The 15,024-nt window shown below is 42.0% G+C and overlaps 1 protein-coding gene across 4 annotated transcripts in view; it reads right to left on the bottom strand.

Annotated features, from left to right (window-relative positions):
- The window catches only part of LOC126272068 (uncharacterized), a 52,493-nt gene that overhangs the window by 16,080 nt on the left and 21,389 nt on the right, over positions 1–15,024 (bottom strand). Inside the window, exon 3 of one of the 4 annotated variants that reach the window (XM_049974611.1) lies at positions 4,356–5,588. The exons of 2 other annotated variants lie outside the window; for them this stretch is intronic. In XM_049974611.1, coding sequence (XP_049830568.1) covers positions 5,553–5,588 — 36 coding nt within the window. In that variant the 3' untranslated portion in view covers positions 4,356–5,552. Of the gene's footprint in view, positions 1–4,355; positions 5,589–6,675; positions 6,954–15,024 lie in introns of those variants that run through there. One more of the 4 variants, XM_049974613.1, reaches the window with a different exon arrangement.

Genomic DNA, 15,024 nt, shown 5'->3' with positions numbered 1-15,024 from the left:
TTGCTGAAAAGGTCAGTTATGCAGGGTTTATGTGCTATGAGGGGTGGACAAGGAGGAGCACTGTATGGGTAGGATAGGGATTGGCTAGTGGTGCCCCAAGGTGGTAGTAGGATGTCAGCAAGTTTGATCATTTATGGAGTGGTGGCTGAATGCTCCTCCAGGTGTGGGAGGACAAGGGATTCAATTTCAGAGATGTGATGTGTGGACTAGGGATTGTACAGTAGTAGTATCTTGAGGAGGAAGCGGAGATAGTTCTGGGATGCCTGTACCATGGAGAAATGTTTTTGCAGTGTCAGGTTTGGGCAGAAGGTAAAGATCATTGTGAAAGGAGGGGTTGGATCCAGAGAAAGGTATGTTTACAGTTAGACCATTTGGGGGGATTCCATGAGAAATATGATGTGGGATTGGGTTTTAGCCAAGGAAAGGGACACTTTTCTGAACAAAGATGGAGCAGGAACCCACTGTGGTAGGAATGGTGTAACGGAAATGGGAATGACACAGAAATGGGCAAAATAGATGTTGATGGTTGTCAGAGGAGCTGTACAAGAGAAAAGATGTATAAACTATAAGTAAAGACATGCATAAACACGTGTAGATATGCAAAAATATGCACAGCTACGTAAAGATACACACAAATATGTAAAAACACACAAAAATGAATGAAAGTGCATGAAACCACATCAAAATATGCATAGATACATTAAAATGTACTGAATTGTTAGGGGAAAGGCATGATGAGGTATGGAAGAGTGTATGTATTGCGATAAGGGAAGAGAGGGGTGGGGAATGGATTAGGTTGAGGATCACAAGTATGTATGGCACAGGTAAGTATGGAAAATAAAACACTGAGGTACGTCTGAATGGGGGATGAAGTGGGACCAATAGGAATAAATATAACTATTGGGGCTTCAGATGCTGCACCAACAATCTACATGGTCATAAAGCCTGTGTTATTTGTGGATGATCATTGATACAGTGTGGCTCAGAAGTAAATGTGGTTTGGAAGGTGGCGAATAAACACAGTTTGTAGGATGGAAGAAAAGCCATTGAGCAAAATCAAGCAATGGAAACTCCAGATAGAAATAAGAACAATGTAGGAAAAGATAGATTGCTACTTACCATAAAAAAGACATGTTAACTTGTTGACTGGCACAATTAAAAGATATTTACGTAAAGCTTTTGGCCACAGTCTTTATCAGCAATAGAAAATCATGCAGTATTCATACACACAAGCAAGCACACCTCATGTACACATGAATGCAAGCTTCAGCAGTTTGGACTGGAATGCAACTATCATATGGGACACAAACAGCAATTTGGAGAGGGTGGGGAAGGGGAAGGTGAAGGGTAAGTGGTAGTAATGTAAGGGTGGGGGGTGAAATGAATGCTGTATGGCGGAGAGTGCAGGAAGTAGTATGTCAAAAGGTGGAGTGTCAGTAGGTTGTAAGGCAGGGAGGAGGAGAAAAAAAGGATTGAAAAAGGAGAGGAATGGAAAAAGATGGGTGAATGTACTGGCAGAGGGTGGCAAACAAAGAATGTGGGAGATGAGAATGGGGAGGAGATGATGATCAGAGGGGGTGGAATCTGTTGGGTGGAGGGTCTGAGGACATCATGTTGCCGTAGGTTGAGGGTGGGATGATTACCAGAGCAGAGAATGTGTTGTAAGGATAACTTCCATCTGTGCAGTTCAGAAAAGCTGGTTGTGGAAGGAAGGACCAAAATAGCTTGGGTAGTGAAGCAGCCACTGAAATCAAGCATGTTATGTTCAGTTGCAAGTCATGCCACAGTGTGATCTACTTTGAACTTGGCCACAGTTTGGCAGTGGCCGTTCATCCTGGTGGACAGGAGGTTGGTAGTCGTACCAATATAAAGAAGATATACATTGATTACTTCGCACATCATTAGCAAATATGATAGTCTTTTCAGTTATGAACCCTACAGTATTTCTAGTGGAAAAACCCTGGTCATAGGTTGTGTTCCAAAAATGAATACAATAGAGAAAGAAGTAACGACACTTTCTATAGGACCTGACCACCATTTTGCAGGACAATACTCAAGCACATACAGTGCAAGCTGTTACTGGTTTGTTTGACTGATGGGGCTGCTAAGTGCTATACCAGCTACCGCACTCCCCTGACTTAAGCCCTCCTAAGTTCAACTTGATTTCTAAATTGAAGAAAACACTTCACGCCATTCACTTCAGAACTGCTACAAATTTGTCGGTCAGTAGACTGTGCCGCTTGAACTGTCAACACAACTGGCACTGCTAAGAGTATCCTGTGCCTTCCACATTACTGGCAACAGGTTATACACAAAGAGGAAACTGCATATGGAGGCAAAAGTAAATCGAAGTCCTGAATTTCTTAAATACGTAAGCACATACAAAAAAATATTTGACAAAGTAGTTAAATTAGCAAAGCGTATTGCAAATAATAGCTATATCTCAAATGCTAAAAACAAATCAAAAGCTGTTTGGTCTGTTATAAGAAGTGAGGTCGGCAATGAAATGGAGAAAAAATGCCCCTCAAAACTAATGATAAATGGTAGAGCTGTTACAGATCCCAGTACCATTTGTGAATCCTTCAATGACTTCTTCATAAATTGTAATGAAACTAGTGATTATCCACCACCAAGTACAAAGGGTAGTGCTGCAGAGCAAAATTGCACGGGTTTAAAAAGTTTCCCATGTTTCCAGCTCTGATGTTATAAAAATCATAATGTCCCTAAAAAATTTAAACTCTGTGGGTTGGGATGAGGTCCCCACTAAAATAATAAAAATAGCCTGTCATAGTATTGCGCATCCACTCTCCCTCTTAATCAACCAGTCTTTTGATGAAGGATGTTTCCCAGACCGATTAAAATATGCAGAAGTAAGGCCAATTCATAAAAAAGGCAAACAAGATGAAATGGGAAACTATAGGCCTATCTCACTATTACCAATTTTTTCAAAAATATTTGAAAGAGCAGCATGTGATCAGATGCAAAATTACAATTCATCCCACAGCATTATTTTACGCAATCAGTATGGTTTCAGGAAAGGCTGCAGCACCACTCGGGCAATAAACGAACTGGTCACAAAAGTTAGCAGATGTCTTGACGATAGACTGTGTGTATCGGGCATCTTCTGTGATCTTACCAAAGCTTTTGATACGGTAAATCATGACCTGCTTCTCCAAAAACTGACAAACTATGGTTTTCAAGGAAAATCTCTTAATTGGATGTCGTCATACTTGGCAAACAGGGAACAAAGAGTACTTGTAAACAACAGTAACAAAAAATTAGTCTCTGGCTGGAAACACACTCAGTTAGGCGTGCCGCAAGGTTCTATATTACGGCCTCTACTATTTTTGTATTATATTAATGATATGCCATGCCAGGTTCAGTCCGATACCATCCTCTACGCAGATGACTCAACAGCAATAGTATGCTGCAAAACTGATAAAGACTTAATCCATCGTATTGAGCAAACACTTGGGGAAGTGGAGAAATGGGTCAAAAATAACAGCTTGAAATTAAATCTTACAAAAACAGAAATTGTTCATTTCACCACAAAACAATCGGCTCAATGTATAAATGAAATAACATACAAAGACAAAAAATTGGACACTGCAAACTGTGTCAAATTCCTTGGGGTACTAGTGAATAAGAATATGCTGTGGGGTTACCAAGTAGACAGCATACTAAGTCGACTGAACAGTCTCGTATATGCCATGAATGTCCTATATAGCATTATTGATTTAGCTGTAAAGAAAACTGTATATTATGCATATTTTGTATCAGTCATAAGGTATAGTATAATTTTTGGGGGGTCTGAGAAAACAAATCTGCTCAAAGCCTTTAGGCTACAAAAAAAGATAATCCGAGCCATGGTAGGAGCAAAAAGGAGACAACACTGCAAACCTATATTTGAGAAACTAGATCTAATGTCCATACCTAGCTTATATATATATGAGCTTCTCATATTCACAAAAAGAAACCCACAACTTTTTGAAGGCAACTGCTTCTTGCATCAGTATGAGACCAGGCATAGAGCAAGTTACATGTTACCTACCCATAGACTAACACTATATGAAAAAACTCCACATTATATGGGCATGAAATTTACAAATACTATCTGGAAGGGGAAATGTGACCCACCTCTAAAATATACTGAAGGAGACTTGGAAACATATCTAAAAAATAAATGCTACTATACGGTAGAAGAATTCTTGAATGATAACCATGTAAAAATAATTGTATAGATCACCACAATATGTATTATGACAAATGTGTAAAATACTTTATTATGACAAATGTGTAAAATACCTGTATAGCAACACATGTATTATAACCTAAAATTAAGTTTATTAGTCTGTATGTAGTATAAAAACTGACAAGTCACCTATGTCACAATCCTTGATTGTATAAGGCATGTTACGTGATAATAAAATTTGATTTGATTTTGATTTGACATTCGCTATGATTGACCGTTGGATTACCCTGTTACCATTCATAGGTTGATGGGCAGCGCTATGGTTGTTGGTTCACATATACAAACACCCCTCGCCCTGTCAATGCCAACATGATATGCACACATTTTGAATATGTCTTGCTGTTTGTATCCGCCACATGTCAGAGGCATTCACACATAAGCTTCACTTCGGAGCACACACACACATCACCTGCAATTTAGTCATACAGTAAGCATGGCAGCACAGTATTCATTTGAAGAACAATGAGATATGGGTTTTGTTTATGGACTAGCTGATTGCAAGGTGCATGAAGCTCAATGGTTGTACGAGGAACGGTAGCCAGCAAGATGCCACCCATACACACAAAAGTTTACAAGAATTCACTAGCGACTTGGCGAAACAGGCTTGTTAGTGTGATATCATGGTGATGCTGGAAGACCTTGAACACGACGGGATGCTGCATTTGAAGAGACTGTTCTCTGGCACTTTGAGGAAGCACCTATGACGAGTACTCGAGCAGTTAGATATGACATGGGGGTCACTCATCGGTTAATCTGGTAGGTTTTGAGGGATGATGCCCAGCAGCCATTTAGTTTCCACCCTGTCCATGTAGCAGACTATGAACATACGCTAGGGTTTTGCTGGTGGTTTCTGTGATGTGTTGCATGAGATCCTGACTTCCCTGCCTTATGGACAAGTGCACCTTCCATTGGGATGGCCGAAACGTTCATTACTGGGCAAGGGGAAATCCTCACAGCACGTACATCCACAGACACCAGGAACAATTTTTGCTCAGCATTTGGGCAGGCATTGTGGGTAACCATCTGACTGGGCTGGTCCGTCTACCTCCTTGACTTACTGGGAGAAAATACCTTCACTTTTTGTGAGAAGCTCTACCTGGCCTGCTGGAAGATGTTCCCCTGGACATAAGGCGACGCACGTGGTTGCAGCATGATGGGGTGCCCGCACATAGCAGTAATGCTGTGCGCAGATATTAAAAAGAACTCTTCGACAGCTGGGTAATTCACAGAGGTGCTCGTAGGACATGGCCCTCATGCTCACCGGACCTCACACCACCGGACTTTTTCCTGTGGGGACTCTTCAAGGTTCTAGTTCACCCACCTGGATGTGAAACACCTACAAACAAAGAGGAATTAACGGATTGCATTCAACATGCCATCACATCAGGGCAATGTCAGGAACCTTTGACAGAGTTCAGCAAAACACCGTTCGACGTTACCAAGCTTGTGTCGTGCCAGAGGGTCACCAGTTTGAGCACCTGCTTTAAGTAAACAATGCCCTACAAAAAAGGCCCTTTTCATGGCCGAAACAATTTGGAAAAGACTTTCTGTGTGCAAACTAACAGCTGTTGACCGGTTTGTTCCCAGTACGTCTTATCATGAAACTACAATGGATGTGTCGGGACCCAGGTAGATTTGCCCCCAGGCCTCCAGAGTGGAAGTCTGGTGTGTTACCACCAAGCATGTGGGCTGCCTTGGATACATTGTGCTCTTCGGTAAGCAAAGAATTCTCGGTCATGCTTTGCCCAGAGCATCCAGCAACCGGGCAATCTCACGGGATCAGTAATTTTGGTTCCTAATGGCATCTGCTATTCAGGGTTAAAATTTTGTAAGACAATTTTTCTCCACCCTGCATAAAACCTGGTGTATCAAAAGCAAAAGGATCTCACTATCCCTCTCTTAAAGTCACTTTCAAAATGCATAAATTTTCTTTATTTCTATGCAAGGACCTGATCACAAAAGCCAATAATTGGGGGTCACATACTATACTTATTGCTATAAATGACATGCACGCATTAAGTTAAATTGGCTCACTTTAGAGTGGAGATGGTATAGATAGAAATAAGCATGCTATGCAGTCATACATATATTGGTGAAATTCATCTGCATACCAGATTCATAAACAGTGGCCGCATTGCAGCCACACCCAAACAACTAAACCAACAATAATTTTTGTTCAAATTAGATAAATCTGGCATTTGTGATGTTTGGAAATTTACTACATTTTAGTCTATTAACATTGGTACTAATCATTTGCATTGTATTATCAATTTGTGTTACCAAAATCAATCAGACATGCTTATCAAATATTTTCATCATACGCATATAATTAGAATATATAAAAGGAAACAGGATGTTGATGAGGAAACTGGTGTCAGAAATAATTAAGAACAGCTTCAGTTAACATTTTGTATCACTGCTTCTCCAAGAAGTTCTGACCACAAGTGGGAAGCAGAAATCTTTGACTCAATTTTGTACAACATAATGGATGTTTTTGGAGTTTTTGGAAAACCTGCAACTGTCATTCATTCTTTAAATAATGAAACACTGCAGCAAGTACATAGCTTTTCATGTTTAGCATGAAGTATTTTGAGACCTTCTCATTGTCATAATCACATATAAGATTAGCATTTTTGTGTTGTACTGTCTGTCTTGCAAAGCAGCCATCTTCTGGAGGTTATGGGATGCTGTGTCTCTGGCACTGTGCAGAAAACCACACACACAAACCATCACTCATATTATTTGTGAAATTTCACTGTGTGTGTGTGTGTGTGTGTGTGTGTGTGTGTGTGTACATAATATAGGAGACACAGTATGGTACCTTAACCTAAAAAACACGACACAGTACAATGCAAGAGAGGCACAACTCACATACAATCAGCACACAAAATAGTTGCAAAAATATTTGCTCTTGATAATGAGAATAAAGTCTCAAAATCCGTAGTGCTGAGCATGAAAAAAATACATACTGGGTGCACTGTTTCATTATTCAGATCATATACATTAGAGCAACATGAAGAGAGTAAAAGAGTCAACTAGGAATACAGGTGGTCAGACATGACAAAACTGTGCTGTACAGCAGAGGCAGTTTGAAAAGGTTTCACTTTCACTCAAATAAAGCTATAATTGTGCAGTGAAGTCAAATGTTGCAAAATTGTGTTAGCAATGCCAATCATGGACTACACCAGCATTTTCTCTCTCACATCTCCCCCCTCCACAATGGCCAAAAATATTCCTTTAACTCTGCCACCACCTGGAGTACAAACACTTTTGTGTATTGTGCCAGTTATAGCTTGTTCAGTCTCGTCAAATGTCAATAGGAAGAAAATGGGATGAAGTCAAATGAGGCATTGAGTAAAAATGTAGAATCGAGGTAAATGAAATAATTGTATGGTACTGTTGGCCGGGAGGCCCCATGTGGGGGAGTTCGGCTGCCGTATTGCAAGTTATTTTCTAGTTGATGTCACTTCAGCGACTTGCGAGTCAATGATGATGAAATTATGATGAAGAACACACAACACCCAATTATCTCAAGGCAGAAAAAATCCCTGACCCCAGCGGGAATCGAACCCGGGACCCCACGTGCAGCAAGCAAGAATGCTACAGCAAGACCACAAGTTGCGGACATTGAGATAAACCTTACTAGGAAGAAATGTAAAATCAGGAAATTTTTTAGAATTTATCTTATGTGTTTTTCACAAGGGTTAGGAGTTTATGGTCTAGAATCATGAAAAACATAAAATCAGAGCACTTGAAATCAAAGTTCCACTGTAGTTTTAAAACATATCTTATTAGCAACTCTTTTTACAAACTACAGGAATATCTCGTTTCAGGGATTAAAACTTTCTGGTTATGTACTTGGAAAGTAGCAGTCCATGTTAATTTATCAGAAATGTTTGGTGAAAATCTAAGACTATAAAAACATTAGGTTTTATTTTTATTTTTATGAAATAATGTTTGTGCTACCAGTCATGCTTAGCAGTGTTATAAAGTTTTATAACATGTAATAATGTTCTACGAATAGGATTCAGTACTTACAGATACTTTCTTTGAAAAATACCACTACATTCAAGTCAATATTGAGCTACTAAAAGGAGATAAACAGCGGCTATATAATAACAATAATGAGAGAGCAGCTATTTTCAAATTAGCACCTTTTTTTTTTTTACTAGTTTACTTGATTAAATTTATATGGTATAAGTGTGAATGACTTTAAGCTGTGTTATTATAGTTCATTTTTAATAAAGCATACATGCAGAATGAAGCAACAAATGAAAATTTTTACCAAGATGAAGATTCAAACCCAGGTCACCTGCTCACTAGGCAGATGCACTAATCACTGTGCCACCCCAGCACAGTTGCTCTCAAATGTAATCTCACTAACAAGGTGACTCCCTCCCCCCCCTCCCCCCTCTAAGATCTAATTGTAAGATGGCCTAATGGATAGCTCATCACAAACTGAACACAGATCAAGCATGAAAACGGGAAGAAGATGTACTGACTTGTGAAAAAAAAGCAAAATAGAAACAGTGAATGTGTGGGCGTCGGAGATGTTACTTATGCTAATATTGAACCCACCATTAAGTATTCGCTCTTTTATAATGAATTAACTTTATTTTGATCATGTTGGTACAAACACATCCGCTCGATTACAGAGTTTGGAACACACTGAGATTAACAGTTTTCAAAGAAGTTTGTTCTCAAAGATGAGGGGGACAACTCTTGCAGTTGATAACCACCACAGAGCGCCCACCAGCAGTGCGGAGCATGGTAAGGATGATGAGAGGCATGTGTGCACCCGGCCGTCTGATGGCGCAGGTGCGCGTGACCAATCGTGTCGTGGCAGGCGCTAGTGCAAAGTGCAATCGGACCATTTCTCAATGTCTTGGTAGGCACAACCAGTGGAGGGAAGGAGGTGCAAAAGGTGTCCACAGGTTGACCAGGCCATGCTGCTGATGGCACGGTGGAAGCAGAAGGCGGCGGTGTGTCGGTGGGGAGAACATCGTCATGCCGAGGCCATGCGGCGCAGTGGGGTTTTGATCCGATCAAAGGCACGGAATGTGTCGAAGATGCGATACAATGTATTGCCAAAGTATTTGCCGGTGAGCACTGCAGTAAGTGCAATGTGTCTGGCAACAGTTTGTTATTGGCCGTATGACATACAGGAGCAAGCATGCTGTGGGTTAACAGGTTGCGTAAGAGATGCCAGATGAGCAACACTCGCAGTAATGACGGAGGTATAGAGGCATTTGATGTCGCAGCAGAGGAGAAAACTGCAAGCTGCACATGACTGACCTTGGTGGCGGATGACTTCGGTGTAGACGGAAGCAACATCTCAGAGTCCGTGGATGGTGAGTGTGTTACAGCGGTAGATGCCAGGATGTTCCAAGCGGAGTTGACAGTGTCAGTGTTTTGGTGTGCGAAACAGTCGTGACCGAAGGTTGGAGGGCGTGGCCGTGAGCTCTGTGCATGAGGCATGGCGACTGCAAGAGGTGGTAGAAGGCGGACGTGGTTAGTGAAACCATGGTTGGAGCAGGAAGACGATGAGACGCAATGTGAATGTGAAGAAGTCGAATCAGTGGATGAACTACTGGTCCGTGGCGGAGAGGCAACACAGTTCGATGGAACTGGAGCTGTGTGTGTGCTGTCACTGTTGGCGCTGCAGTCGAGTTGTAAGGCTGCAAGCTGCTCGTCTGAAACTGCTGCATGGTCATGTGTTGGAGCGGAAAGATGCTCACTCGTCGAAGCAGAAATGGCAGATGTGTTGCTCATACATTACGGAGGTAGTGAAGAGAGTGGCAAGGCAAGCAGCACTGCAATGCGACTGGTTATGCTGTGGTACAGAAACAAAGTGTCTGGAACTACCAAGGAAAGGTGGCAGCGGCGTAAATAAGTTGCTTGTCTCACATCAGTAACATAGAATTTCCACTTGAGGCGGCGAGATGATGACAGTTGTGACATCTTGGACATAGATCCATGTAGCGTGATCATCAGGGTATTAGTTGTAGCTGGTAGTAACGGCAAATGATCATCAGCAGTCAGAGGTGGAACAATGACAGGAGCATCTTGTAGCATGTTGTGCTTGGTTGGTGTCGGCTGCAGCTTGTGTAACTGATCTTGTACCAGCAAGTTGTATGTTGCAATTTGCTCACGTAGCTGTCGCAGTTGTTCAGGAGAAATGTATGTCACGAAGCAGTCTGCTGTGTATCACTGAGTAAGATGGGGTCGAAATCAGAATCTGTCTCTACCAAAGGGTAACCTCGCGTACAAGATAAGGTCAGCGGCACAGTATTGATGTAACAGTGTGAGTAGAGAAATCGTATGTCCGATCACGAATGGGAAACTCAGTACTTGGCGGTGGTGGACTGAGAACATGTTCACTGCTGTATGAAGCACTGATACGGCTGAAATCGTCTTCTGGGGTGGGTGAACAAGTTGTGGGCGCGATTGAGTAGTGAACGGCTGGGCGGTAAGCGTGCATAGTGTCTGCGAGTCGTTGACAAGATGCAGGTACGGTAGCCAGGGCGTGATCGTATGTCACGCAGCTCTCTGTTTTCACTGGGTAGGTCAGTGAGCCAGCAGGCAGCGGCTGTGATGGCGCTGTTGGTAGCGGTTGAGTGGAGTCAGTGCGGCTGGGGTGTTGCGTAGAGGGAGACGTGGCACTTCCAGTGTTGCACTGAGAAACAGCCTGCGTTGTCGTCGGTGTAATTGGTGGATTGTTGTTGATCGGTAGGATGTCATTGATGAAATTGTTCCTGTGATGCTGGTGACAGGCGCTGAATTAAAGCGGCTTTCGCTCTGGTGTACGTGTCACTCAAATTGTCACAGATAATGTCCATAACTATATAATGATAGTCCTTTAGGTGCCTGAAGAGCACGAGATATTTTTCACTTTCGTCGGTGATGCCATAAGAGGAGAATATATACTCCGCGGCCATGAACCACATTAGAAGTTGGTCTGAGAGAAATGTTGGTAGTTGAAAGCTGCAAATGAGGGACAAGTGTGGAGAAGCGGTGGAAAAGTTGGTGCGAACATTTGAACTCTGGAAGACGGGCTGAGGGGAAACCGGGTCGGTCGAACGAATTTGCACATGGCGCAGAAGACATGGTAGCCATGACGGGCATTTGTGAATTCGACCAAGCATGCAATTTAGCCGTAGTTCAGAACGAACTGGGATTTGCAACATAATCCCCGTTTGTTGCAGTCCATTGTTTGGCATGACTGTCCGGTGTTGAAGCACTGCACTGATGAATGTCAATGTAATAATTATCACATAAAAGCAATTCAAAATTGTCCAAATTAATCAGCGAAGGAGCACTGCACTGTCCGGAAGTGAAATTACCGACGCATTGAGCGGGTTTTGACGGATGGCGTGTGCATCTCGGTTGCATTGTCGATGTGTAAGAAGGTGACAAAAGTTACAAAAAAGCATGATTCACACTAGAGTCAGGAATTCACACACTAATTACACTTCCTGCACACTGCATCCATATGCGGTGCAATGCAAAGTTGATGGATCTAGAAATCCGAGAAAGGGTTGCTGCACTGCTTGTTCATAGCGATGTTCTACTACACATTTCTGGCATCGTAAGCGGCGTTCATGAGCGTCAGGGTCACCAGTGTGAGGGTCAGAGATGTTGCGTACGGTAATATCGAACCCACCATTAAGTATTCACTCATTTATAATGAATTAATTTTATTTTGATCATGTCAGTACAAAAACATCCACTCGAATACAGAGTTCGGAACACACTGAGATCAACAGTTTTCAAAGAAGTTTGTTCCCAAAGATGAGGCAGTCGACTCTTGCAGTTGATAACCGCCACAAATGTTTAATGGACAAGAAGTGCAATGTAGAGCAGCCATTCCTATTTTCATACTTGATCTGTGTTCAGTTTTTGATGGGCTATCCACTGGGCCACCTAAATCTGATGGGGTGCAATGGGGAGTTTCCCTTGTAAGTCTCACTTTTTCCAGCCTTCCATTGTTTGTCTGGGTCATGAAATTTCCTGACAGGGTGTCACTCAATGTGTGACAAAGCAAGCTGGGATAATTTTAATTCCCCTCTTGTTCTGTCATCTGCCTCGTTAAACTCTTTTTTTAATTTTAACTATTTAACATTAGCATACTTGAATATACTCTGCATTTTCATAAAAGAGAAAGATTGACCCTCAATTTAAAGAATATAACACCGGATCTAATGTTGTGCTTAGTTTTATCTATGTAATTGATTTTCCAATTTATTCTGATTATTACTAGTTAGTATCATTCAATATAGGGGCGAAATCAGTAATTGTTTTGTAACTTAAATTCTGTTGTTGACATATAAACAAAATAAATTCTGTAATAATTAGAAACTTTTGGAAGACGAAATACTAGTAATCTTAAAGTATTTGATGTATTCACTTAATTTAATGAGTTAAGTTTTAATTATGATTTCTGTAAATTTAACTTTAATCAATGTGTAGTTTCAGTACCTATTGTTATGATGATATATAAGGACTCGATTTTTGATCACGAGACAGTCTGTCCACAGCCGAGTTTCAGACGAGAAACCTATGCTGGTTAGAATAACAACAATGCTTGAAATTAACTGTGGAATAAATGTTAAACAATTAGGCCGTATGTCAAAACAGTGACAGTGTCTGCTCCATAAGTACCTTTCTATTCTTCAAGAACTGTGAACTTTTTGGTTAGGTTTTACTGCTCGTAGACATTCAACAGGAAACTATTGTAGAAGACAGTGAAATGCAACTGTGCATCTGTTGGCTACATCATTTACAGTAGTCAGTGTTCAAATTACAAACCACATTTTTCAGCCAGTGTAGCAATGCAGTATGTTGACACTGAGGATAACCAACAAATGAAGAAACAAAGGCATGGGGAACCAATACACATGGAACAACATGTGGCCGACGTACAGCTTTTTCCAGTCTAGCTAACCTATGAGAACTTCAAGCATTCCTCAGCAAAGTGGTATAATATCACAAGTTTATTCCCAGAGTGGCTACTATTGCCCAGCTCTTGTACCTGTTGCTTCAGAAACATGCTCTTTTGTTTGGTCTGTTGCCTGCTAGTGTAATTTTGTAAAGCTTAAAACCAGTCTCCACTCTCCACCATGTATTGCAATATTTCAACCCAGCAAGCATCTGGTCTTGGCCACAGATGCAACTTGGGAACTGGATATGGGGGAGTCAGCCACACATCCGAGTATGGAGTGGGTGTGATACTGGCCCATTGCCATTCTGATGGCTGTGAATAGCCTATTGCATGTGCGTCAAAAACACTCAACTCAACTCACAAACTTTATTCTCAGGTGGAAAAATAAGGTCTTGCTATTGTCTATGCTTTAAAAATTTTCATGTGTTCTTGTACAGTACAAAATTTTATTTATTTACCAACCATAAGCTGGTGTTTTTCCTGCTTAAACTGTTGGTGTCTTTACCAGACAAATCAACTCATTGTCTTCAGCATTAGGCTCTGTTCTTGTCCCAGTACAACTATGAGATCTATTTTTGTCCCACATTGCAACACGCAGATGCACGTGGCCTGTCCCAGCTCCCATGGCCTCTGACCTCTGACCCCTCATTTGTCCAGGAGGAACTGTTTTGTTTTCAGCTAGATATGGAGGTGAGGCACATGGTGGCTGACTCCCCCATATCCACTTCCCATGATGCCTCTCCTGTGATGGCAGATCCAGTGCTCCGGCAACATGGTACAACATGGGTGGCCTGAGTGTCTGCCAGGCCAGACACTGGACCCACCTTAGAAGTTTTATGCATTGCAACATCACCTCTCCCTCTTGGATGATGTAATTCTCCTGTCAACACTAGGGTCCATGCCCCGCATTGTGGTTTCTGATGCTCTGTATTGGGAGGTTCTCTGCTTATTACATGAGAATCATTGGGGATCCCTCATACAAAACTGCTCGTGTGCTGCTATGTGTTGGGGGTTGAGCTTTGATTGGGAGGTGGAACACCTTCTTGTGGCCTGCCACAAGAGTTCAGATCAGCACAGCAGGCAATAACATGCACTGTTTTTTTCAATATGGCTGGCCCCTACAAAGCCCTGTGAAAAGGTCCACATTGATTTAACTGATCATGTTTTGGACACTTTATGATTATTGGCAAGTCATACTTTTTCTTGTTTCCTTTATGTCATTTTTATCATTCTGTGACAGCAGGCATGACTGTTGCCTTGCAACCTGGGTGTGGACAACAGTCCTCAATTAGTGACACAGTCTTTCAAGGCCTTTTGTACATATAATGGGATTTGTCATGTCATGGTGCCTCTCTTCCATCTGCTATCAGACCCCTAGGTGGAATGCAATGTCCAAACATATAAGATGCAGATTTTCAAGTACATAGATGATTTCCCAGCCAAGGAGGCCTTCACAATTGTTAATCCCTTATAGAATGATGCCAATTAGGGCCAACAGTCCTGCTGAGCTTCTGCATGGCTCTCAGCCATGAGCACTGCTCATCTTCTTGCTGATGGGCAGGCATCTGCTAGTGGCACCTGTTTTGTTGATGTCCATGCCTGGTGCATCAGTTTGGGGCAGCATGTTTGGATGGCGCCCATGTTGGATTCGGGCCAATTGTCCATAGCTGGCAGAGTCACCGCATTTTCATGATTTCCATCAAAGATTGACTTGTGGTATGCCACCAGACCTGGGTGCATCCCAGGATGAGTGCAGGGCCTCGTCCTCGGGCCAAGGGTACCACTTCATCCTTGTCAGCCTTGGTGGCTTTGGCAGTCATATAGGCTGGCT

The sequence above is a fragment of the Schistocerca gregaria genome, chromosome 5 (assembly GCF_023897955.1).
Source record: "Schistocerca gregaria isolate iqSchGreg1 chromosome 5, iqSchGreg1.2, whole genome shotgun sequence".
Lineage (NCBI taxonomy): Eukaryota > Metazoa > Arthropoda > Insecta > Orthoptera > Acrididae > Schistocerca > Schistocerca gregaria.
This window is presented reverse-complemented; position numbering and strand designations above follow the sequence as displayed.